Raw genomic sequence first — 27,384 nt, 5'->3', positions numbered from 1 at the left:
TGGAGCCCTGTTGTGTAGAGAGACATCTCTCAGCTGATGACTGATCTGAAGTCAGCCTATTAAAACAAACCGCTCCCACTGACTCCCCCTGTCCTGCCTCACTGGACCAGAGTGGAGAGACACTGCAAAAACAAAAGACGCGGGTTGGGTCGGTCACGCCGCAGGGCCGCGGGTTGGGTCGGTCACGCCGCGGGTTGGGTCGGTCACGCCGCGGGTTGGGTCGGTCACGCCGCTGGTTGGGTCGGTCACGCCGCTGGTTGGGTCGGTCACGCCGCTGGTTGGGTCGGTCACGCCGCTGGTTGGGTCGGTCACGCCGCTGGTTGGGTCGGTCACGCCGCTGGTTGGGTCGGTCACGCCACTGGGCCGCGACTTTGAGCTCATTTGTGTTCAAGGTGACTGAATGAACAAAGCTTATAGAAGGGGAGAAAACAGCTCTTGTTCACATCATCCTTCAGACTGTTTCTTTCATAAACACAAGCAAGTTATTACTCAGAGGAGACACTCCCAAGTGCTCAAACAAGGGTAACTCACCACACTAAAGACGGAGGTTAATCATAAAACGTTACCACATGCAGCAAAGCCTGCAACAGTATCGCTAAAACCTAACAAGCACATTACCGGTTGTGACACTGTAGACATAGATAAAGCACACAGCCACACACAACCACCCTGCAGGGGAACAAACATTGACATTAGCAGTGAGGACACATGCCTGCCCTGCCCATCTCTGGTCCAGCATGCTATACAGAGGGTGTGGTCATGAGGAGAGGGGTGGATGGTGCCATTGCACAGTTCTCAGTGTTAGCCCCAGCATGCTATACAGAGGGTGTGGTCATGAGGAGAGGGGTGGATGGTGCCATTGCACAGTTCTCAGTGTTAGCACCAGCATGCTATACAGAGGGTGTGGTCATGAGGAGAGGGGTGGATGGTGCCATTGCACAGTTCTCAGTGTTAGCCCCAGCATGCTATACAGAGGGTGTGGTCATGAGGAGAGGGGTGGATGGTGCCATTGCACAGTTCTCAGTGTTAGCCCCAGCATGCTATACAGAGGGTGTGGTCATGAGGAGAGGGGTGGATGGTGCCATTGCACAGTTCTCAGTGTTAGCCCCAGCATGCTATACAGAGGGTGTGGTCATGAGGAGAGGGGTGGGTGGAGCCCCAGCCTGCCAGATACTCACGCAGGCCCCGCGGCCAGGGACAATAGACACAAAGCAGCCCCGCGGCCAGGGACAATAGACACAAAGCAGCCCCGCGTCCAGGGACAATAGACACAAAGCAGCCCCGCGGCCAGGGACAATAGACACAAAGCAGCCCCGCGTCCAGGGACAATAGACACAAAGCAGCCCCGCGGCCAGGGACAATAGACACAAAGCAGCCCCGCGGCCAGGGACAATAGACACAAAGCAGCCCCGCGGCCAGGGACAATAGACACAAAGCAGCCCCGCGGCCAAGGGCAATAGACACAAAGCAGCCCCGCGGCCAGGGACAATAGACACAAAGCAGCCCCGCGGCCAGGGACAATAGACACAAAGCAGCCCCGCGGCCAGGGACAATAGACACAAAGCAGCCCCGCGGCCAGGGACAATAGACACAAAGCAGCCCCGCGGCCAGGGACAATAGACACAAAGCAGCCATTGTGCGCTCCAGTGAACCCCAGGCCTCCCTGCCACACTGTTCAGAGGTTTCCAGCCTGCCCGGCCAAATATTTGCGTGGAGACACAGTTAGATTTCTAATGCAGGCATGCAAGTCAGAGAGCCACTGGGGCAGGACTGAGGGAGGGGACAAGAAATATGGCAGCCCTCCTCCTAACAGTCTTAAAGCGTGAGGCTCCCTCATTCAGACTGGAGTCCAGTAGCTGGAGGTGTCTGAGGAGAGGTGAATCATCAGGTTCTCCACTGTGCTGCCTGCCTCAAGAGGGATGTCTGCTGTTGCAGACGTGTAACTCTAGGAAACCCTTTGGGTGGGCATACCCAAGCCTTCAACCATCTTGGTAAGGGCAATAAACATGCTACGCCACACAGTTTCTTTAAGAGTTATTCTGGACTGTTGACTGACTAGCACTAAAACCTAACTCATTGTTAAATCAGAATGCATTAGGCCTGATTAGGTAACAACTTCAGTTTCTACTGACCAAGTGAGCTCAAGTCCCCCATGGTATCCTTACAGGGAAAAGGACTGAACAGTGAACATGCAAAGGCTTTTCTAAAATAAGTCCAGTCATTCATGTTTTACAAATACCAACCCATCATTTAGTTACCAGCCCTATTAGTCAACATGTTTATTCACTCTGTTTAATCCCACTATTCCAGCTCGTCCCAAGTGTGGCTGCTGTAGCAGCATGCTAGTCAGACATCACACAGAACATGTAAACAAAGGGTCAGCCCATTAGACCCAAAGCTGTCTCAGAAGAACACTAACACAAGGCCTTGATGATTAGAATCATTCAGTGTGTTATTGCCTGGGGAGCCCATAGACAGCCTAAACAGAACATTACGCTAACCAAAGGGAAGAAGAACACACAACTAAAAAAACACAGCAAACCAGAACTGCTGTTCTGGTTTGCTGTGGAATTTGCAGTAGGTGGAAACAGTGCTACGGCCGCACCACCATTGTTATTGTTGCTGAGCTGATGGAATTTGCAGTAGGTGGAAACAGTGCTACGGCCGCACCACCATTGTTATTGTTGCTGAGCTGACGTCGTGCAGCATGGTTAAAAAATGACAGTACACATTGTGCTCTTATATTGTGCGTGCAATGATGTCGGAGGAGGGAAAAACAGTGTTCCGTTGTTTACAGTAACTTATTTGTTGTTGAATATCACAGACGGACGTCATCAGGACTCTTAACGGTAGAGATACACAGTAGAGGTCGACCGATTAATCGGAATGGCCGATTAATTAGGGCCGATTTCAAGTTTTCATAACAAATCGGTAATCAGTATTTTGGGCCACCGATTTGCCATTTTTAAAAAAAAATATATTATTTTTTTATATATATTTTTTACACCTTTATTTAACTAGGCAAGTCAGATTAAGAACACATTCTTATTTTCAATGACGGCCTAGGAACGGGGGTTAACTGCCTTGTTCAGGGGGGATTCGTTTTTGCAACCTTCGGTTACTAGTCCAACGCTCTAACCACCTGCCTTACATTGCACTCCACGAGGAGCCTGCATGGCAGGCTGACTACCTGTTAAGCGAGGGCAGCAAGAAGCCAAGGTAAGTTGCTAGCTAGCATTAAACTTTGATCGTTTTTTTCTATCTTAACATAATCACTAGTTAACTACACATGGTTGATGATATTACTAGTTTATCTAAGCGGGTCCTGCGTTGCATATAATCGATGCGGTGCCTGTTAATTTCACATTGAATCACAGCATACTTCGACAAACGGGTGTTGATTTAACAAGCGCATTTGCGAAAAAAAGCACTGTCGTTGCACCAATGTACCTAACCATAAACATCAATGCCTTTCTTTAAAATCAATACACAAGTATATTTTTAAACCTGCATATTTAGTTAATATTGCCTGCTAACATGAAATTGTGTCACATCTCTAGCGTTCATTGCACGCAGAGTCAGGGTATATGCAACAGTTTGGGTCGCCTGGCTCGTTGCGAACTAATTTGCCAGAATTTTACGTAATTATGACATAACATTGAAGGTTGTGCAATGTAACAGGAATATTTAGACTTAGGGATGCCACCTGTTAGATAAAATACGGAACGGTTCCGAATTTTCGCTGAAAGAATAAACGGTTTGTTTTCGAGATGATAGTTTCCGGATTCGACCATATTAATGACCTAAGGCTCGTATTTCTGTGTGTTTATTATATTATAATTAAGTCTATGATTTGATAGAGCAGTCTGACTGAGCGGTGGTAGGCACCAGCAGGCTCGTAAGCATTCATTCAAACACCACTTTCCTGCGTTTTGCCAGCAGCCCTTCGCTGAGCTTCAAGCATTGCGCTGTTTATGACTTCAACCCGGGTGGGTATAATTTGTGGAACGTTCCAACAGGAATATATTCCAAAAACGTTGTAAATAACAAGGTTGCCAAAAAACAACGCATAGAAAGTTGTATAGCGGCAGAATAAGATACCGGGTAGGGAGTGGTCTATTTCATTGAGTTTTTCACTCATCACGTTTATTCCGAAAAATGTCTGTCCTCACATGTCTGTTTGCCTATGGACAAACATTAAGAATAAGCTACGTGGTGAGTTGATGCCTATTCGGCAGCTAGTTAGCTAGGTTTGTATGCGTTGCTACTTTGTATGCGTTGTTGGTTGGCAACCTTTTACTTTACGTTTTTTGGAACAGATTCCTGTTGGAACGTTCCACCCCTTCAAGCCTATCAACTCCCAAGATTAGGCTGGTGTAACCGATGTGAAATGGCTAGCTAGTTAGCGGGGTGCGCGCTAATAGCGTTTGAAATGTCACTCGCTCCGAGACTTGGAGTAGTTGTTCCCCTTCCTCTACATGGGTAACGCTGCTTCGAGGGTGGCTGTTGTCGATGTGTTCCTGGTTCGAGCCCAGGTAGGAGCGAGGAGAGGGACGGAATACTGTTATACTGGCAATACTAAAGTGCCTATAAGAACATCCAATAGTCAAAGGTATATGAAATACAAATCGTATAGAGAGAAATAGTGCTATAATAACTACAACCTAAAACTTCTTACCTGGGAATATTGAAGACTCATCTTAAAAGGAACCACCAGCTTACATATGTTCTCATGTTCTGAGCAAGGCACTTAAACGTTAGCTTTTTTACATTGCACATATTGCACTTTTACTTTCTTCTCCAACACTTTGTTATTGCATTATTTAAACCAAATTGAACATGTTTCATTATTTATTTGAGGCTAAATTGATTTTATTGATGTATTATATTAAGTTAAAATAAGTGTTCATTCAGTATTGTTGTAATTGTCATCATTACAAACAAATCAATAAAAAAATATCCGCCGATTAATCAATATCAGCGTTTTTTGGTCCTCCAATAAATCGGTATCGGCGTTGAAAAATCATAATCGGTCGACATCTAATACACAGCCACAGCGAACACTTCTCAATGTTCCTAAATGATACCTTCCCATGAATATGAAGCTATTATTAATTATTAAAACAATTTGCAACAGACAAAACATTTTGCAACATAATCGGCGTAATGAATACACCCCTGAACTCCAAAAACTCTTCAGACAAACAGTGCACTATTCCATGTTGTAATAAGTCTCCAACAGCAATGCAATCAGAGGCATTGCAAAACAGAATAAACAAATGGAGAAGCACTGTATAGTTAAGCAATAAGGCACGAGGGGGTGTGGTATACATGTCCAATGTACCATGGACTGTTCTTATGCACAACACAATGCGGAGTACCTGGATATAGTCGTTAGCCGTGGTATATTGGCCATATACCACAAACCCCAGAGGTGTCTTATTGCTATTATAAACATAATTAGAACAGTAACCATGGTATAAGGTCTGTTATAAAATGGGTGATTCGAATGCTGTTCTAATTACGTCGGTAACCAGTGTATAATAGCAATAAGGTACCTTGGGTGTTTGTGGTACATGGCCAATACACTAAACCACGGCTAAGGGCTGTATCCAGGGAATCTGCGTTGGGTCCTGCATAAGAACAGCCCTTAGCCGTGGTATATTGGACATATACGCTACCCCCTTGTGCCTTATTGCTTAAATATACCACATCTGTCAGCCAATCAGCATTCAGGGCTCAAACCACCCGGTTTATAAGTAGACCTATTGCATTACAGTGGAATACCAGAGTGGGATAAAAGATCAGGTATTCAACTGGTTTGACAGCTGGAATGCCTAAGAAATGGTAACCCAGAGAAATAAAAGAGGACATTGAGGGACAAGAGCAAGTCTTCCCACTGGAGAAGAGTATCTCCATTCACTTGGCTCCTGGTTGTGGGTAGGTCATAGGGCTGGGCAATTTGGCTTAAAAATGTAAATGCATTTTTTCCCCACTTCCATTCACGAGATAGACTCTAAGCAGAGTGCCTAGATACAGCAATTACCTCTGGGGTTTGTGGTATATTGGCCATGTACCACAAACCCCCGAGGTGCCTGATTGCTACTAAAAACTGGTTACCAATGTAATTAGAGCAGTACAAATAAAATGTTTTGTCATAACGGTGGTATACGGTCTGATATACCACAGCTGTCAGCCAATCAGCATTCAGGGCTCGAACCACCCAGTTTTTCCACACACACACAGTACCAGTCAAACATTTGGACACACCTACTCATTCCAGGGTTTTTCTTTATTTTTATTATTTTCTACATTGTAGAATAATAGTGAAGACATCAAAACTATGAAATAACACACATGGAATCATGTAGTAACCAAAAAAGTGTTACATCAAAATATATTTTAGATTCTTCAAAGTAGCCACCTTTTGCTTTGATGACAGCTTTGCACACTCTTGGCATTTTCTCAACCAGCTTCATGAGGTAGTCACCTGGAAGACATTTCAATTAACAGGTGTGCCTTGTTAAAAGTTAATTTGTAGAATTTCTTCCTTCTTAATAGGTTTGAGCCAATCAGTTGTGTTGTGACAAGGTAGGGGTGGTATACAGAAGTTAGCCCTATTTGGTAAAAGACCAAGTCCATATTATGGCAAGAACAGCTCAAATAAGCAAAGAGAAATGACAGTTAATCATTACTTTAAGACATGAAGGTCAGTCAATCCAGAACATTTCAATAACTTTTATAGTTTCTTCAAGTGCAGTCGCAAAGACCATCAAGTGCTATGATGAAACTGGCTGTCATGAGGACAGCCACAGGAAAGGAAGACCTAGAGTTACCTCTGCTGCAAAGGATAAGTTCATTAGAGTTACCAGCCTCAGAAATTGCTGCCCAAATAAATGCTTAACAGAGTCCAAGTAACAGACACATCTCTACATCAACTGTTCAGAGGAGACTGCGTGAATCAGGCCTTCATGGTCAAATTCATGTCACCTTCAGGCTCTGATCAGGCCCTACACCCAAACAAGGGCACTGCGTTCATCCACCTCTGGCCTGCTGGCCCCCCTACCTCTGAGGAAGCACGGTTCCCGCTCAGCCCCGTCCAAACTGTTCGCTGCTCTGGCACCCCAATGGTGGTACAAGCTCCCTCACGACGCCAGGACAGCGGAGTCAATCACCACCTTCCGGAGACACCTGAAACCCCACCTCTTTAAGGAATACCTGGGATAGGATAAAGTAATCCTTCTAACCCCCCCCCCCCCCCCCCCCCCTTAAAAGATTTAGATGCACTATTGTAAAGTGGTTGTTCCACTGGATATCATAAGGTGAATGCACCAATTTGTAAGTCGCTCTGGATAAGAGCGTCTGCTAAATGACTTAAATGTAAAAATGTAAATGTAAAAATTGCTGCAAAGAAACCACTACTAAAGGACACCAATAACAAGAGACTTGCTTGGGCCAAGAAACATGAGCAATGGACATTTGACTAAGGCTGTAACGTAAAGAATGTGGATAAATATAAGCCCGACTTATAAAATAATTTTATTATCAAAATAGTTTAACCTGCTTTTTTCCAATAATTACTTATCTGGTTTTCAAGGTAGTCTATGAAAATGTCCTTTTTGTTAAAAATGTAACCATACCCAGGCATATAATGCACGTTCACTAATAATGACCAACTTCCTGTAGCAGGCATTATAGACAATGAACACAGGTCTCAAACAATGTCTCCAGCACAAGGCCACGTTCTAGTGAGTAGAATATGACGCAAAAACATACATACAAATTAATTTGATATATCGCTCAGACCTAATGGGTCATGTGACCAGGTGTGCCATAGAGGGATCATGGAATTAATTACCAGTGATCAACAGCACACAGTCCTATACATATACACACTGGCATGCAGGTCTCATGCCAAGACCAGAGAGGAACTCTCTCAGTAACCGCACACACAGACGAGGGCAACGAGCTAGTAGCTACCATCTTCTCCACCTCACCCTGAGAACAGGTCCACAACATGAGCAGGGTCTCAGAGCAATGGAAGGAGCAGGGTCTCAGAGCAATGGAAGGAGCAGGGTCTCAGAGCAATGGAAGGAGCAGATCACTAAGTACTATACAGCAGAGCCTTATGCATGGAAATGGACTGAAACCAGCACCAATGACACAGAGAGCATCAGCCTCAGGGCACCTGGCATGACTAAAAACATGTTCCTACTCTGCTGCTCTGTCCTCCTTCCTTTTCAAATACCTTTTGAAAGCCCCGTACCAATTATTCACTCTTTTACTTTCTCACAGGGTGTTCCGTGACATCGGTTGAAACTCAAACAACAGGTTAGAGATTCAGAATCTTTCCCACTGTGTTGTGTGTAAAGTCTCACCGGTAGGTCCACACTGATGTCTGTGCCGTCCAGCATTGACACACAGCAGGTGATGACGGACTTGGAGTCCCCGGCAGCAGGGATATGCGTGGTGGCCCGCTGGGCCTCTCTCAACCGGGCCTTGTCAGCATGCTTACGGATGGACTGCCGGCCCAGCGTCCGGCGGAGGAAACTCAGCATGGTGGGGCCTGGTGAACACTACCTGCACATGCGAGAGGAAGGATTAAATGATACAAATCGGTTGAGTTCCTCAACCAGATCGTGATGTGAAAGATGGACTACAGCTTTGTTTTAACTTATCCCGTTGAAAAGCAATATCACAAGTACACAGTTGAAGTCAGAAGTTACTTACGTTGGAGTCATTAAAACTCCTTTTTTCAACCACTCCACACACTTCTTGTTAACAAACTATAGTTTGGCAAGTCGGTTAGGACATCTACTTTGTGCATGACAAGTAATTTTTCCAACAATTGTTTACATATAGATTATTTCACTGTATCAAAATTCAAGTGGGTCAGAAGTTTACATACACTAAGTTGACTGTGCCTTTAAACAGCTTGGAAAATTCCAGAAAATTATGTCATGGCTTTAGAAGCTTCTGTTAGGCTAATTGACATCATTTGAGTCAATTGGAGGTGTACCTGTGGATGTATTTCAAGGCCTACCTTCAAGCTCAGTGCCTCTTTGCTTGACATCATGGGAAAATCAAAAGAAATCAGCCAAGACCTCAGAAAGAAAATTGTAGACCTCCACAAGTCTGGATCATCATTGGGAGCAATTTCCAAATGACTGAAGGTACCACGTTCATCTGTACAAACAATAGTACGCAAGTATAAACACCATGGGACCACACAGCCGTCATACCGCTCAGGAAGGAGACGCGTTCTGTCTCCTAGAGATGAACGTACTTTGGTGCGAAAAGTGCAAATCAATCCAAGAACAACAGCCAAGGCCCTTGTGAAGATGCTGGAGGAAGCAGGTACAAAAGTATATACATCCACAGTAAAACGAGTACTATATCGACATAACCTGAAAGGCCGCTCAGCAAGGAAGAAGCCACTGCTCCAAAACCACCATAAAAAGGCCAGACTACGGTTTGCAACTGCACATGGGGACAAAGATTGTACTTTTTGGAGAAATGTACTCTGGTCTGATGAAACAAAAATATAACTGTTTGGCCATAATGACCATCGTTATGTTTGGAGGAAAAAGGCGGAGGCTTGCAAGCCGAAGAACACCATCCCAACCGTGAAGCACGGGAGTGGCAGCAGCATGTTGTGGAGGTGCATTGCTGCAGGAGGGCCTGGTACACTTCACAAAACAGATGGCATCATGAGGCAGGAAAATTATGTGGATATATTGAAGCCACATCTCAAGACATCAGTCAGGAAGTTAAAGCTTGGTCGCAAATGGCTCTTCCAAATGGACAATGAACCCAAGCACACTTCCAAAGTTGTGGCAAAAAGGCTTAAGGACAACAAAGTCAAGGTATTGGAGTGGCCATCACAAAGCCCTGACCTCAATCCTATAGAAAATACGTGGACAGAACTGAAAAAGTGTGTGTGAGCAAGGAGGCCAACAAACTTCACTCAGTTACACCAGCTCTGTCAGGAGGAATGGGTCAAAATTCACCCAACGTATTGTGAGAAGCTTGTGAAAGGCTACCCAAAACATTTGACCCAAATTAAACAATTTAAAGGCAATGCTACCAAATACTAATTGAGTGTATGTAAACTTCTGTCCCACTGGCAATATGATGAAATAAATACAAGCTGAAATAATTCTCTCTACTATTATTCTGACATTTCACATTCTTAAAATAAAGTGTTGATCCTAATTGACTCAAGAGAGAATTTTTACTAGGATTAAATGTCAGGAATTGTGAAAAACTGAGTTTAAATGTATTTGGCTAAGGTGTATGTAAACTTCCGACTTCAACTGTACACACACACTAAAGTACACACACACTAAAGTACACACACAAAAGTACACACACACTAAAGTACACACACACTAAAGTACACACACACTAAAGTACACACACACTAAAGTACACACACACTAAAGTACACACACACTAAAGTACACACACACTAAAGTACACACACACTAAAGTACACACACACTAAAGTACACACACACTAAAGTACACACACACTAAAGTACAAAATAGCTATTTTTTGTTCAATCTGTGACAGAAGCCACATCAGTATACGTCCAAGGAGGAACACATCAAATATAGTTTGCAATTCAAAATTGTGTGACTCATATCACAGCAAATAAGTTCTCTTCTCGGCCTATTACTTTGGTACAATGTTATGTAGACTCCCCACAAATAGTTTTGTTGTTGCTCCAAATGGCTTGGCAATGAAGTTGTGAAGAAACACTTGCTGTGTTAACACTAACTTAGCTACTGTTAGCAATATGCAGGTTATTCACCATTACATAACTACATCCATTGGGGCTGAAAATGTGACAATTTTACATAAATGTTATGGACTGACAATTTGGACTAACGTTACCTATTATTAGTTAGCTAGTTGGCTGGCTAACTAACTAACTAACGTTAGCTAAGTTACTGTAGTGAGCTAGTTAACTAGAAAACTTTGCCCCAATAAATACCGTATAACGTTACTAGCCTAGCTTTGGGACAAAACATCGTGAGTTGTTGTGAACGAGAGCAACAGGTTTAACGAGCTAACAGGCTACCGTTACCTATTGTCAAGATGCTGAAGCAACAGATGAAACAAGTCCGACATTCACACTTGCTGATGTCGCCGATGGCCACTTGTAGATCCTAAAGTCCTATACTATAGCAATACTCACAAAATACTTCCCGATATCTAAAATAACAACCAATCCACTTGCCTGTTCCACCTTTACAAAATAAAACTAATACGTGTCCATGGGTGACAGGTAGTCTTACTGGCGTTAATAATAATTCCTACTCGATATTCCAACGAAACAATTTTCAGAAGTGGGAGGCAAAGCAACATTCCCCTCAGGAAATGACGTCGGAATAAATCCCTAACAAAACTGCGATTTGTATTTAAAGGGGCACTTGTGTGTTTCTATAACCGTGAAAATGAAATAGTAAAACAAGTACGTCCTCCCAACTTCACATTATCATATGGTGTTGTTTCAGATTATGCCAATTTTATCATGTATCAAATAAAATTGTATTGGTAGCATACACATATTTACGTTAGTTGACCTTATTGCGGGTGTAGGAAAAGGCTTGTCTTCCTAGCTCTAACAGTGCAGTAATATAACAATAGACAATACACACGAATCTAAAAAAGTCAAAAGAACGGATTTAAGAAACATTACGACGAACAATGTCGGAGACCAAAGTATAATATATATATATATATATATATATATATATATATATATACATACACGGCATTCGGAAAGTATTCAGACCCACAATCTTGTCTCGGCGCTCGACTCGCAATTAATTTGACCACAAGGCTTGGTTTTTGCTCTTACATGCACTGTCAACTGAGGGACCTTATATAGACAGGTGTGTGCCTTTCCAAATCATGTCCAATCAATTGAATTTACCACAGGTGGACTCCAATCAAGTTGTAGAAACATCTCAAGGATGATCAATGGAAACAGGAAGCACTTGAGCTGAATTGAGCTGAATTGAGTCTGTGAAGATTGATGAGGAAATGTTTTTCTTTAATACATTTTAGAAGGCTGTAATGTAACAAAATGTGGAAAAAGTCAAGGGGTCTGAAAACTTTCTGAATGCATGCGTGTATGTATATACACACATACATATATATTTATATATACACACACACACACACACTAGAATACAGTACATACATATGAAGTGGGTAAAACAGTATGTAGACATGATTAAAGTGACCAGTGTTCCATGTCTATGTACATAGGCAGCAGCCTCTAAGGTGCAGGGTTGAGTAACCGGGTGGTAAGCGCATAGTGACAGTGACTAAATCCAGGGCAGGGTACTGGGCGGAGGTCGGCTCGTCGTGACTATTTAAAAGTCTGATGACCTTGAGATTGAAAAACAGCTTCTGTCTCGGTCCCAGCTTTGATGCACCTGTACTGACCTCACCTTCTGGATGGTAGCGAGGTGAACAGACTGTGGCTCGGGTGGTTGATCTCCTTGATAATCTTTTTTGCCTTCCTGTGACACCGGCTGCTGTAGATGTCCTGGAGGACAGGCAGTGTGCCCCCGGTGATGTGTTGGGAAGACCGCAGACTGCACCACCCTCTGGAGAGCCCTGCGGTTGCAGACGGTGCAGTTGTCGTACCAGGTGGTGATACAGCCCGACAGGATGCTCTCAATGGTGTGTCTACAAAAGTTTGTGAAGGTCTTTTGGGCCAAGCCGGATTTCTTCAGCCTCCTGAGGTTGAAGAGGCGCTGTTGCACCTTCTTCACCACGCTGTCTGTGTGAGTGGACCATTTCAGATTGTCAGTGATGTGTATGCCAAGGAACTCGAAGCTTTCCACCTTCTCCCCGTCGAATACTGGGCATTCCGGTAGATCATTTCATATAGGAAGTCAGTGCATTCAGTAGATTATTCCTCAATCTCAATGTTTTTAAACTGCATCATGTCAGTGTAAAACATTTTTTATCTTTTTTCAATAAGACCAAATATCTGTGTGATTCCTCTCTCTCTCTCCATTGATCTACTGTGTGAATCCTCTCTCTCCATTGATCTACTGTGTGAATCCTCTCTCTCCATTGATCTACTGTGTGAATCCTCTCTCCATTGATCTACTGTGTGAATCCTCTCTCTCCATTGATCTACTGTGTGAATCCTCTCTCCATTGATCTACTGTGTGATTCCTCTCTCTCCATTGATCTACTGTGTGATGCCTCTCTCTCCATTGATCTACTGTGTGATTCCTCTCTCCATTGATCTACTGTGTGATTCCTCTCTCTCCATTGGTCTACTGTGTGAATCCTCTCTCTCCATTGATCTACTGTGTGATTCCTCTCTCTCCATTGATCTACTGTGTGAATCCTCCCACTCCATTGATCTACTGTGTGATTCCTGTCCATTTAGCAACAGCGCCACTTACTGACCATGTTGATGGCCTATTTATTGCCTTACCTCTCTTGTCCTACCTCATTTGCACATGCTGTATATATATATATATATATTTTTTTTTTTTTTCCTACTGTATTATTGATTGTATGTTTTTTTTATTCTATGTGTAACTCTGTGTTGCTGTATGTGTCGAACTGCTTTGCTTTATCTTGGCCAGGTCGCAGTTGCAAATGAGAACTTGTTCTCAACTGGCCTACCTGGTTAAATAAAGGTGAAATACAATAAATAAAAATGGCTTCAGCGTGATCTTCATGAGTGTGTCATCATATGCCCTGCCATGGATATCCAGACCTGTGCACTCCATTCCAACATGCTCGATGCTTAACTTAAAAGCTGACTCAAAGCAAATAGTGAAATATGTCTAATTCAGGCTATTGGCACTTGGGAGGTTGATCACCTACAAGTAGAAATGCTATTATTTTAGGCTTCTTACATTTATGCTACTATTTAAATAATCCATGTATCAGTCACACTTCTGAAATGTAGAATTTGAAATACAGTTATGTGTGTGTGAGTTAAGTAAACATAACATGAATCTACTATCAAAACATTGCATTGACTTCACTGTTGCAGTGTGGAAAAGCAACGTCATTAATGTACAGTTGCAGATTTCAATTTCTCTTTGATTTTTAAAACACAAGTTTGGCATTCTCTATATAAAAACATTTTAACTCACAAATCATTTTCCCTTTTATTTTAAAGATTTTTTTTTTATATACACAACATTGTATTTACATGGTCTAGTATATTTACACAACATTAACAAGTGGCACTGTGTAGTTTGGAGTTTATGTTCCCAACAGGTGTCTTAAAAAACAAATTCAATGATAAATAAAAATTCTACACCACTTTCTGTTTCTGACATACTCAGTAGCGAGCATGGCTACCCAGTCATCTGAAAAGTGCTGTCCATTCTTAAGAAGCAAAAACTGTGGTTTCAGTTTTACAAAAATACAACTCATCCACCCTCCAATACCTACCCCACTTCCCTTCCCTCTTGCTTCCAAACAGAACCCCACAGTACCCCAATACGCTATCACAACACACATCTCAATGCTGGACATTCATGATAATTAACATTTGATGATTCTGGAAACCCAAGTCTTGTATGTGGCATTCTGTAGTCTGGTCTTTTTGATGCGTCATCATAATACTCTCAGGCAAAAGAGTGAGTGGGCTCCATGTATGATCAAACATTTCAGAAAATAAAACATTATCAAATGAGGGTTTTGTGGATTTCACACAACGGGCTGATGACCCACCATAGCGGCCCGTGAGAGCCAGGTTGAAAGGGAGAATGTACTGTACGGGCTTCTTACAGCATGGACACCGAGGTCACAATGTATTCATGTCCAATACACCTGCTATAGATGCATCACAGTCTCCTCAGCAGGTCAAGAAGATGGAACTATGGCAAATTAGTTTACAAGAAAGCAGGCTTCAATCCTGGTATCCAATATTGAGCTAGAAATGACGACCAGGTTAAGGTGAAATGGCAGGGGGTTTGCTGATGGTTACACAGACACAGCATCACTAGAGGCAGGGCATAATGCATACACACAACAGAAACTGCTAAAAATACACATGCATGCTGCACTCTCTCACTCATACACCCCCCACCCCCACACACACACTAAAAATACACATGCATGCCGCACTCTCTCACTCATACACCCCCCCACACACACACACTAATAATACACATGCATGCTGCACTCTCTCACTCATACACCCCCCCCACACACACACTAAAAATACACATGCATGCTGCACTCTCTCACACATACACCCCCCCACACACACACACTAAAAATACACATGCATGCTGCACTCTCACACATACACCCCCCCACACACACACACTAAAAATACACATGCATGCTGCACTCTCTCACTCATACACACCCCCACACACACACACTAAAAATACACATGCATGCTGCACTCTCACTCATACACCCCCCCACACACACACACTAAAAATACACATGCATGCTGCACTCTCTCACACTCGTACATATCCCCACACACATACACAGGCATACAGCAGTTTGGTTGTGCAGAAGAGCACATCGGAGAGGGTGGCACTACCTGCAGTGCCAAGATGCCAGCAGCCAGGTAACCAAACAAAGCAAGAAACAGACTCTTTCATGAGAAGAAGAGTAGCTCAAACTAAACATGCTGATAACTCCAATACAAGAGCTGATGACAATGTGAATACAGTTGAACCAGTGTGAAAAGGACACCTCGTGTTGTCAGATGTTTGAGTGAAACATGTCATAATTGTGTTGGGTACAAGTACAACAAATTCCCAGTAATCTGTACCTAAAACATCCTAAGTGATTATCATCTCCAATAAAAAAGAATGTGTTTTAAAAACTAACTACCATTTGATAATATATAAAAAGGGGGGAGGTGGGGTTTCTAATCATTATTGGTTGAATGCTCTTGGTATTCTCTACATTCTTTAGAGACAGACACACAAACAAAGACAGAGAGGAACGTAACTTAAAGGTTGTTTTAAGGTCGAGCCTCCCCTTAGTGGCTGTGGACTTTGTCAAATTGCTGTCTTGACACAGTAAACAGCTCTAAAAGTTTACCAACTGGACAGTTTAACATGCCATTGAATGCCAGTCAATGGCTCCTTGTTTGTTCTATGCAAAAACCAAGGCATAGCGCCACATCAGCCACAAGGTTAGCTAGGGGTAGACACAAAGTGCTCTGATGTGTAGTGTCTGAATTTGACAAAAGCTAAAATATATAATAAATTAAACCACTTTTTTCATTAAAAAGTAAAGAATGACAACTTTTACTACCTATGATTTCATTTGGGAGGCCAGAAGCTAAGACTCACTCTAACATACACTTTGTTCAATTGACAGGGTTTGACAAACTAAAACACAATAAATATTCTTTGAAAAAAAATACGGCGTCTCTCGTTGGACCGGAGGGACATTGAAGAAAAGGCGGCAGATTCATTTGGAGGGGCTTATCGATCACTCTTAAAAACACTCCCTCTCTCACAACCCTGCCCATTCATTGTACTTACGGCACTACTACAGCAATTTCACCATGTTTTAAATGTCTTTTTTTGAATTAACCCTGAACACACACAATACCCCTAATGGTACCTATTCAACATAACTGGATTCATTTGTCCATGACTTTCAGTTTTTTTTTTTTTTTTTGACGGCGTAAAGTGCAACAGTGCTTTGTTCTCTCCCCGGCCCATGGCGGTAAGCATGGTAACCAGGGCTCCTCCTCCCTGGCACTGGGCTGACCCCAGGTCAGGTCAAAGGGGTCAGGGTTCAGGGCAATCGCTGGTTGCGCTAGTTTCACTCATCACACTGGTCACACTAGCACTAACGCTAACATCCTCTTCCTCCTCTTCTTCCTCTCCTACTGCTTCTCCTCCATTTTCTTCTTCTTCTTGTTGTTCTTCTTCTCTCTGGTAAAGGGTGGACTTCAGGGGTTTGACCAGGCCTTCCTCATAGACCCTTAAGATGGCTTCACACACAAACTTGTACTGGCTCTGAGGACACAGAAGAGAAAGAGAGAAAGAGAGAGGGGGAAGGAAGAGAATGTCAACAACATTAGGAGCCAATGGCAAGGCATGAGCGAAGGAGCCAGGACAGCCAGTGATTGGGAAACAGAGGCAGCCAGGCGTGAATAAACTTCCCTGAGGTGGGGTGCAGTGGTGTGTGCCGCGAATGTGTCTGTGCGTATGTACATTTGTGTTTATGTTTATGTCAGTGTGTGTCTGTGTACTAGGGAAAGGGTGTGTTGTGTATGTATGTATGTATGTATGTATGTATGTGTGTATGTGTGTGTGCGCGCGCAGGGGAAAGGTAGCCCACTCTTTTCCCCTAGTGCCATTATCTTCCACCTATTTCTCCCAGACCCTGAGGGTGTCCTAGCCTCATTAGAGCTCAGTATATTCTAATGAAATTACCGCTGCAGCATCTCTACCCGCGCTACCCCGGTTCTGAGCACGGGGCCAAATTGTACTCATGTGAAGTTCTTCAGAGACTGAGAAGAGAGTGTGCTTCCCAAATGGCACCCTATTCCCTATATAGTGCACTACTTTTGACCAGGGTCAATAGCTGGCTCTGGTCAAAAGGAGTGCACTATATAGGGAATAGGGTGCAATTTGGGAAGTACCCAGAGACTCTGGGTCTAGATGAGAAACAGCTCAGCCTAAAGTGAGAAAGTTAGACGCACAAATATCATACCCCCAAGACATGCTAACCTCTCATCATAACAATAACAAGGGAGTTAGCATTTTATATCATACCCCCAAGACATGCTAACCTCTCACCATTACAATAACAGGGGAGGTTAGCATTTTATATCATACCCCCAAGACATGCTAACCTCTCACCATTACAATAACAGGGGAGGTTAGCATTTTATATCATACCCCCAAGACATGCTAACCTCTCACCATTACAATAACAGGGGAGGTTAGCATTTTATATCATACCCCCAAGACATGCTAACCTCTCATCATAACAATAACGAGGGAGTTAGGATTTTATATCATACCCCCAAGACATGCTAACCTCTCACCATTACAATAACAGGGGAGGTTAGCATTTTATATCATACCCCCAAGACATGCTAACCTCTCACCATTACAATAACAGGTGAGGGGGGGGGTATGATATTTATGCCTCTAACTTTCTCACTAATCATTATTGAAGATTCATTCAGGATTATTCGTAATCACAGTAGCATTATGATTGATGTAGACATTGCTATGAATATGGGACCAAATACTTCACTTTTTACTACTTTAACACCAGAGTATGTGAGTAGAGCTGGAGCAGAGAGAGGAGCTTGCCCAATTTGACTGAAGCGAGTTTCCCAAAAGCTGGAGTGTCGGCCTTCTCGCCCGCTCCAGTATCGCTCAGGGCATGCCCGGCCCAGCATGCATTTGTAGTCTACTTGTGTGCTGCTATTTTTTATATATATTTTTTTCCTTTATTTTACTAGGATAAGAACAAATTCTTATTTTCAATGACGGCCTTGGAACAGTGGGTTAACTGCCTTGTTCAGGGGCAGAACGACAGATTTTTACCTTGTCAGCTCGGGGATTCGATCTTGCAACCTTTCGGTTTCTAGTCCAACGCTCTAACCACTAGGCTACCTGCCATCCCTATAGCCCTATAGCCCCTTGCTTTAGATACTGTCATGGAGTATGTTAAATAATTTTTATAAAAGGTGACTTACAAAGATGAGGAGGACCAAGAGCAAGAGAGGGAGTGCGGTGATATAGTGTCCACAACTAAAGAATCATTGTGGAATCTGAAAAGACGGGTATCCTGAAAGCATGATGTGTACTATGTGCACATGCTAACAGAAAGGAACGAGGAGGGTAGCTACCTAATGGTGTCATTGTAGCAAAGTATTTATAAACAAAAAATCTGATCTCTTAAAAGTTTAGTTCATTTTCGTTCTATTATATATACACAATAGGCCATCATTGATTTTGGCTCAATAGGCATATAGACCCCTTTCTGTGTTTGCAAACATTGCCGCACGAGGGCAATGCACGCAAGTTGGTGGCAGAACACAGGGGCCTTCTGTTCTTATAGAATGCCAGCAAAAAAAATCTATTTACATGTTGCTTATGAGTGCATTTCACACTGCTTTTGGATTATAATTGGATTTTAAGGCTCGTATGAATGTCCTGCTTAAATATAATGTTTGTGTCAACATCGCAAATCAACTGCATTATAATTAGATAACACTTGAACTTCAACCACTAAAATGGCTCTTTGGCTAGCTTTTGCTACAGCCTATATCAATGAGCGTTAGCATTCCAGCTAACAACTGCTCCATCCAAAATAGTTATTTTGCAGAGATCACAACCAAATATAATCTTAGTGACTATTCAAGCAAGAATCAAAACATCATTGTAAGTATATGAGAACCCCAAAAAGTGATTTTGTTTATAAGTAATAAAAGTGTAAATCTAGGCTATGTTGAATGGGTGTAGATGGCGATGGCTTTCTGACTGCAGCCAAGAGTCGTGTGCATCTGACGTCAGTGTGTTGTGTTCTGGAAAGGGGTCTATTACCGCTTTCAAGAACCTTTACGTTTTGATAGGGTTGTTTGAACTAAAACCCTTTAGGCATACCGACAGAAAAAAAGAATACAAAAAGAATATAAAAAACGACATCCCTGCCCAATCTGGCAAGAATGGCCCAAAGGGTGTTGAGTATCCACAGTGGCTCTGCAAGCCCTGACAGGGTATTCTCTGGTGCTGGCCTGCTCTCCGGGTACCATCGCATGAGACTCTGGCTAAACTCATGTTTCTAAAAATCTATTCAAAGGCACTGGACATGAAGCCTAATAAGGTATTTTTACTTTAATGTGAATTTCACTCTAAGTAAGTCACAGCCTATATGTGCAATTTATAGACTATAATGATTTAATACAACAAAGTGTTGTTTAAATTCTGAGCGCTTTATGTCCCTACCAGCCTAGTGTGTCACACTCACAAATGCTTCACAATTTATTTATTTGTAGCTATAGCCTTGAAATAATTTAAATAATATAGCCTAAATAATTCATTTTTGTTCCTTCTTAGGCTCCCTGTCTGGCTCCTATTTAGAGTGTTCATAAGATGTTTAATACGACATGTAGCCTATTTGAAATGATGAGCACTTAGTCACCTTTTCATGTTGTTTATTAAAATACTTTTCATTCAAATCATATGGTTTGGTTTCAATACTTCAAAAGAAAATGGTTGGTCCAGGTAGTCACAAAAATAGATGGGGTGTTGGTTAAATGGCGATTTTAATGAATGTAGTGATTTTGGAAAGGACGTGGAACATCGGGGTGCAAGCACCGCTCCATGAGCGAGCACCCCTCCATGAGCGAGCACCCCTCCATGAGCGAGCGCCGCTCCATGAGCGAGCACCCCTCCATGAGCGAGCACCCCTCCATGAGCGAGCACCCCTCCATGAGCGAGCACCCCTCCATGAGCGAGCAACCCTCCATGAGCGAGCAACCCTCCATGAGCAAGCACCGCTCCATGAGCAAGCACCGCTCCATGAGCAAGCACCGCTCCATGAGCAAGCACCGCTCCATGAGCAAGCACCGCTCCATGAGCAAGCACCGCTCCATGAGCAAGCACCGCTCCATGAGCAACCCGCCATGAGCAAGCACCACTCCATGAGCAAGCACCCCTCCATGAGCAAGCACCGCTCCATGAGCAAGCACCGCTCCATGAGCAAGCACCGCTCCATGAGCAACCCTCCATGAGCAAGCACCGCTCCATGAGCAAGCACCGCTCCATGAGCGATTTCAAACTGCTCAACTCCACTCACATACCATGTTTAATACACATTTAAGTGAATTTGTTCCAATACATTTGGTCCCCTAAAATGGGTGGATGTTGTACAAAAAGTGATGTGATTTGTATACGGTTCACACCGATATGGATGAAAATACCCTCACATTAAAGCTGACAGTCCTCACTTTAATGTCATTGTATCATTTCAAATCTAAAGTGCTGAAGTACAGAGCCAAAACAAGAAAGAATGTCTCTCTGTCCCAATACTTTGAGCTCAATGTATATAGTGTATTATACTGTAGCACAGACTCAATACCAGAGAACCCAGCGAGTGTACAAAACAAAATCCTTACACCTAGCCTAAAAATGGGAATCTGGAGAGACAATGGCATTCTCATGGCACAATAGATTATCACTGGTAGACTGTAACAATGGAAAGTCTACCACTGACAATACAACAGGGATGAATGAAACATCTTCCTAGTAGGACGACCCTCTGCTTTCAGTTACTAACACGGTTCTATTCTACACTGTGCGCCATCTGTTATTACTTAACACACTAACGCAGATTGTTTCGCTTGTCTTCAGAGGCTGGAGGGAGCCATCTTGGAGGAGGCGAGAGGCGAGCATGCCCAGAAAAGGAGGAGGAAGAAGAGAGCGTGAGGAGGAAAAGAGAAGGGGTAAAGAGAATGAGGAAAGGAAGTGAGAGGAAGATGGAGAGAATTAGAGAGATACAGCAAAAGAGGGGAGGGGAGGAGAGAACTAGAGAGGAAGAGAGCGAGAGAGAGGAGTAGGATAAATAGAAGGTTAGAAAATTAGGATGAAGAGAATAAAGGAGGACTTACAGGTGTCTGAATCATCATGGCTCTCTGGTCCCTCATGGTTCTGACTATGTCTAATGGATAGATGGGCTGACTGCACTCCATCAGGCACAACGCTGTCTCCATAGTGATGAGAACTCCCGTTCGGCCAATCCCTGCGCTGGAGTGATGACACACAAGCGGGAGAGGAGGAGGGAAGGGGGGCGGAGGAAGAAGTTTAAAACCCTCGAGTCAATTTCCGCAGCCCCGCTGAAATCCAATTAGCATTGTAAAAAAATCCCCATAAAAATCTGTCTGTCTAAACTAGAGATATCTGCATGGGCTCATCTCAATCCATCGTATCCTCTGATATCGGCCTTCTACATCTGTAGTGAAAGGAGGCAGAGCTAGTGCTGTTTGTCAGACCATGAGATTTCCCGAAAATCGGTCTTCTCAAGAAAACGTCTGTAGGATCCAAACGGTATGGCCCACAAACTATTATGACCCCTCTACGGAAAGGTGAGTCTCTCGGTTGTTTTTCTCTACGCCGCCCACAAGCCTCACAAGACTTGCCTGAAGGTTACCGGGTACCAGTAAAAAACATGTTTGGAAGTAGTTTAGGTCCTAAAAAAAAGGGTTAAATATGTGTCAAAATAAATACAATAGTTTCCTGATCGTTCTTATATTTCTCAGATATAGGACAGACACTTCAGAACAAACTTCCTTTAGATTTCTTGGGGGACTGTCTGTTTTTCCATGTATTGAATGTGTTATTCAATGCTTTTACATGGGCTAATAGCAGTAAGGCCAAACTCAATGTTTTATCCAACAATACCCTTCAGGTATATTTTTTTATACCTGAAGGGGTCCTAAAATATCAAAATATCTAAATTATCCATGGTATGACCATCTTAAAACACTTCCATATGTTAGCTTAGTAAACCCCCCTGAGGGTTAAATCAGTGGATCATTATTTTTCTGGCGTATAGCAACCCACATAAAGATCGAATTAAGTCTAGATTCGAATCCAGAAATCTCCCAATCCCTGGGCACTATACATTAAATACATTCCAGTGTGTTGTTGAGACATGCATTGGCTGAGTCAGATAGGTTTTACTTAAACCAAGTTATCTGCCTGAGACGTGGATTTCTAAAGGTGTGTAGGTGTTCTATCTGGAGTGTTCTGGGCTGCTGGCCTGTGTACTACAGCAGTGTGTAGGAGTCTAGTAGAACATTCAGACAGTTCCACTGGGCTGGGTACTACAGCAGTGTGTAGGAGTCTAGTAGAACATTCAGACAGTTCCACTGGGCTGGGTACTACAGCAGTGTGTAGGAGTCTAGTAGAACATTCAGACAGTTCCACTGGGCTGGGTACTACAGCAGTGTGTAGGAGTCTATTAGAACATTCAGACAGTTCCACTGGGCTGTGTACTACAGCAGTGTGTAGGAGTCTAGTAGAACATTCAGACAGTTCCACTGGGCTGGGTACTACAGCAGTGTGTAGGAGTCTAGTAGAACATTCAGACAGTTCCACTGGGCTGGGTACTACAGCAGTGTGTAGGAGTCTAGTAGAACATTCAGACAGTTCCACTGGGCTGTGTACTACAGCAGTGTGTAGGAGTCTATTAGAACATTCAGACAGTTCCACTGGGCTGGGTACTACAGCAGTGTGTAGGAGTCTATTAGAACATTCAGACAGTTCCACTGGGCTGGGTACTACAGCAGTGTGTAGGAGTCTAGTAGAACATTCAGACAGTTCCACAAATAGGGAGAGGAGTCGACTCTGTAGTCGAGACACTGAGGTCAGATGGAGGGACCCTGTGATGAGTTGTTTAGTGAAAACATAGACCATTTCTTGCTATACATCTAAGGATGTGTGTCATGCATTATGTTCCCTACCTGCAGTGGACCACCATGGGCTCATCCTTGCCGGCTCGTTTGCTTCGCACCAGACTGACAAAGTCCAGGAAGTCCATGGAGTCATCTGGGACACCATGGTCCGGCCAGGCCACGTACTGGATCTGGGTCAACTCCCGGACCTCCTCGCTCTGTCACCATGGCAACAATAGTACAGTCAGTGCAATGTCGCCATGACAACAGGGGGAAAAAAAGGACTGTCTGTTCCGCACCCCCCTTTATTAACATTCCCCACCACGACACACACTGAGACACCTCACTGACAATGGTGGAGCACAGCCAGACCAGCACGGTTAATCAAAGTTATTATGGGATGTGTGTTTGCCCTTTCAACATCATCTATCAGTGTCGCTATGGTAACAAACACAGGCTGCATGTTAATACTGGAAGCCTCATGGCTGTAGCTGCTGGTCCCCATGGCAAAATGATGATCCACCGTACGTGCACCGCATGAGGCCGAAAAAGAACAGCCCACACAAGTCACCATGGCAACTCTTTTAAACGCTTAAAGCGATAGTTCCAATGCTGTGTTTGTAACGCTTTGAATCGTTTTTTAGCTGTGATCCACCATTTTGCTAAGTTTACTTTGACTTCCAAATAGTTGTCATTGCATTAGCACTGGCCATTGGGAAACACAACAGTGACTGGTGAGCGTCGTGTACCTCGAGGTGTGTAAGGGTCATGTCTCGGACCAGGAAGGCAGAATTGCCCTCCTCAGTGAGACAGGCCAGCTGGAAGCGGCCGTACGTGGCAGTGCTGTCAGGGTTGGGCCAGTACTGATGACACTTTACCTGTTGGCACAGAGCAACATCAGGCCTCAGACACAGATTAGTATGGCATCGTGGTAGAAAAAACAGGAGAAATTAAATGTTTCTTTACTCCAGAAAAACCCCTGTTTATATTGAGTGTATGACTAGGGCCTGGAGTTTTTCCTTCTTAGGTTACATTGTTCAGCAAAAACTCCTGTCTCCTTTCCCTGGAGGCCCAGAGAGGATACAGTACATGTCGAACCCTACTGTACATACCCGTCCCCTCTCCACCTGGGTGGTGAGCATGACCACCATGGAGGAGCTCTGCTCCCAGGTCATCTGCCAGAAGTCTGGGCACGTGTTGGGCAGCGGGCCCTGGCACGCAATGTACCGGTTGATCAGGCTGGACGCTGGGATCTCCATCTAGAGTACAGGGAGGAGAATAAGACCTGTGTGTAGGGATGTTAACGATCAACAGTGTGTGGGCATGTGTCCATTTCCAGTCCTTGGAGTGGAGACTACACCTCCATCTTGGCCGACAGAGGCCTATTTTAGGACTGCTGAACAAAGAGTCCATGGTAGTGTGGGTGGACTGAGGCGAACAGCATATGTGATGAGGGAGGAGGTTAGAGCAACTCACGTTGATGTAATTTGCATTGATGTAGTCATCTGTGCTTTTCAGAATGACCCGCGTGGCGTCATCTAAAAACAAAAGACAAGGAGAGACGGGAGAGAAAGGAGGAGAGGAGTGTGAAATGGTGGGTTAACACAGACTAAGAAAAGGAAAGACAGCTGTGTGTAGGAGACTGTAGCGTGATGTGATACTCACAGGGTGAGATGTCTCTGTAGCGGTTTTTGGAAATGTTTTGAGGTAATTTGGCACACAACATTGTCATTCCAGGACTTTTCCGGTAAAGTTGCTGTGAGAAAATAATAAAAGCGTTAGGAGGAAAAAAAACCTTGACTGGTAATCTCAAATCTTACTTTAAGCCTACACAAGCACCTCGTTCTTTAACCCCCTCAATACATTTACAAATGTGGAGCAAAGAGCCATGATATTTCAGCAAAGCATAAAAAATGAAATGTACAGACGGAGAATGTCTGAACGTTCAGAATCAGAATGTCTGCTATGTCTGAACGTTCAGAATCAGAATGCCTGCTATGCCTGAACGTTCAGAATCAGAATGCCTGCTATGTCTGAAAGATCAGAATCAGAATGCCTGCTATGTCTGAAAGATCAGAATCAGAATGCCTGCTATGTCTGAACGTTCAGAATCAGAATGTCTGCTATGTCTGAATGTTCAGAATCAGAATGCCTGCTATGTCTGAACGTTCAGAATCAGAATGTCTGCTATGTCTGAATGTTCAGAATCAGAATGCCTGCTATGTCTGAAAGATCAGAATCAGAATGTCTGAACGTTCAGAATCAGAATGTCTGCTATGTCTGAATGTTCAGAATCAGAATGTCTGCTATGTCTGAACGTTCAGAATCAGAATGTCTGCTATGTCTGAACGTTCAGAATCAGAATGTCTGCTATGTCTGAACGTTCAGAATCAGAATGCCTGCTATGTCTGAAAGGCCCACGTCTTTCCTTAAGCTGCTTCCACCTGCTGTGTGTCAGAATTCAAAAGATGCTACTAATCTTTAAAATGGGCACACATACATTGTATGTGAAGTGCAGTAGCGGATTAAGACCAAAACACAAATATTTGTATAAACCCACACATAAACGGAAAACATTTTCTCAGTGCAAACCGGTATGTTCGGTCTGTATGTGTGCATGTTTCCTTTGCCCTCACACTTTAGCACATTCTTCTAGTCTAATAACACAAGGTAGCGAAACAGGAAGCTGTTAAGTGTGCCTGATGAAAGACAGGAAGTTATCGGAATGCGGAAATGATAACACTGGTGCTTCTCACCACATTCAAAGAGCAGCCGACGCATCAAAGAATTAGCCTTTTGTTTTTAAGTAAACTATTTGCGGCCTCCCGAGTGGAACAGCGTTTTAAGGCGTCACTAAAGGCCCGGGTTCGATCCCAGGCTGTGTCACAACCAGCCGGGATCGGAAGTCCCATTGGCCCAGTGTCGTCTGGGTTAGGGGAGGGTTTGGCCGGGGGTGCTTTACTTGGCTCATCGCGTTGGCTCATCACAACTCCTTGTGGTGGGCCGGGCGCCTGCAGGCTGACCTTGGTTGTCAGTTAAATTGTGTTTCCTCCGACACATTGGTGCGGAGGTTAAGCGGGCGGGTGTTAAGAAGCGCGGTTTTGCGAGTCTTGTTTCGGAGGATGCATGACTCGACCTTCGCCTCCCGAGCCCGTTGGGGAGTTGTAGCGAACAGACAAGATCGAAATTGGGGAGAAAAAAAAGAGGTAAAAATATCAATAAAATAAATAAAGTAAACTACTTGCCGATTATTCCTCACACAGTAACAGGTGTTATAAGGAGTTGTCTTATGTGCCATAACCTAGAAGTTATGGGGGTCTCTGTGAGGGGCATCACCCTGCATTTGGAGGGCACAGTAAATCACAGCAATAAAGCTGATACTGTAGAACTTGTGTAAACCCAGTCCTGGGCAACATTTCCCTCCAGAAATTGGTAACTTCCTTCCTGACCTCAATGAGGTGAAAACAATAGTGCACAAACTAGGGGGAGCTATTGCTCTCGCCACATTTCCAGTCACCTCAGAAAATATTTAAAAAAAACTGAACAAGACCCACATGACTCGAGATACAACAAAAAATCACAAGAACATTGTGAGGAACAGATGTGATAGTCTTGCTCATGAAAGCTTTAAATTTGTAGAGGAGGTGAGGGGAGGACTGACTCACATCAAACTGGGCTAGTACTTCCCCGCTGACCAGACCCTCCTTCAGGGTGTTCATGGAGTCCCTCCAGGCATCCTGGTCCAGCTGACTGGGGTCCTGGGGACACTTTTCTGGGATGTACTGGAAGTCTGGCTCAGTCTCCTGCTTCTCCTCCACCATGTCATAGATGGCTGGAGAGACAGGAAAGGAAGTAACACAGTTAGTTAGAATAGTGTCTTGAGAACAATAGCATCTCTTATTATTACTTTAACAAGTATTAGGCTCTGCTCAGTTTCAATATTCACAACAGGACACCACTTAAAAAGAAGCAATGTATT

The 27,384-nt window shown here is 43.7% G+C and overlaps 2 protein-coding genes across 10 annotated transcripts in view; both read right to left on the bottom strand.

The window, feature by feature from the left end:
• The window catches only part of LOC115155557 (band 4.1-like protein 5), a 47,837-nt gene extending 36,443 nt beyond the window's left edge, over positions 1–11,394 (bottom strand). For 5 of the 7 annotated variants that reach the window (XM_029702263.1, XM_029702265.1, XM_029702268.1 and 2 more), the window contains exons 1-2: positions 11,094–11,394; positions 8,379–8,580 (exon numbers count right to left, since the gene is read on the bottom strand). In XM_029702263.1, the coding sequence (XP_029558123.1) occupies positions 8,379–8,558 (180 nt within the window). In that variant the 5' untranslated portion in view covers positions 8,559–8,580; positions 11,094–11,394. Of the gene's footprint in view, positions 1–6,424; positions 6,491–8,378; positions 8,581–11,093 lie in introns of those variants that run through there. The other 2 variants (XM_029702264.1, XM_029702269.1) reach the window with 2 other exon arrangements.
• A 4,991-nt stretch (positions 11,395–16,385) lies between these two features.
• Positions 16,386–27,384, bottom strand: part of LOC115155556 (tyrosine-protein phosphatase non-receptor type 4) — a 113,568-nt gene continuing 102,569 nt past the window's right edge. For all 3 annotated transcript variants that reach the window (XM_029702259.1, XM_029702260.1, XM_029702262.1), the window contains 8 exons: positions 27,071–27,237; positions 25,071–25,161; positions 24,882–24,943; positions 24,518–24,664; positions 24,155–24,283; positions 23,475–23,623; positions 21,621–21,756; positions 16,386–17,004 (listed from right to left, as the gene is read on the bottom strand). In XM_029702259.1, the coding sequence (XP_029558119.1) occupies positions 16,774–17,004; positions 21,621–21,756; positions 23,475–23,623; positions 24,155–24,283; positions 24,518–24,664; positions 24,882–24,943; positions 25,071–25,161; positions 27,071–27,237 (1,112 nt within the window). In that variant the 3' untranslated portion in view covers positions 16,386–16,773. The remainder of the gene's footprint in view (positions 17,005–21,620; positions 21,757–23,474; positions 23,624–24,154; positions 24,284–24,517; positions 24,665–24,881; positions 24,944–25,070; positions 25,162–27,070; positions 27,238–27,384) is intronic.

The sequence above is a fragment of the Salmo trutta genome, chromosome 20, assembly GCF_901001165.1.
Source record: "Salmo trutta chromosome 20, fSalTru1.1, whole genome shotgun sequence".
Classification (NCBI taxonomy): domain Eukaryota; kingdom Metazoa; phylum Chordata; class Actinopteri; order Salmoniformes; family Salmonidae; genus Salmo; species Salmo trutta.
The sequence above is the reverse complement of the archived record's forward strand: the minus strand, read 5'-3'. Positions and strand labels throughout refer to the sequence as shown.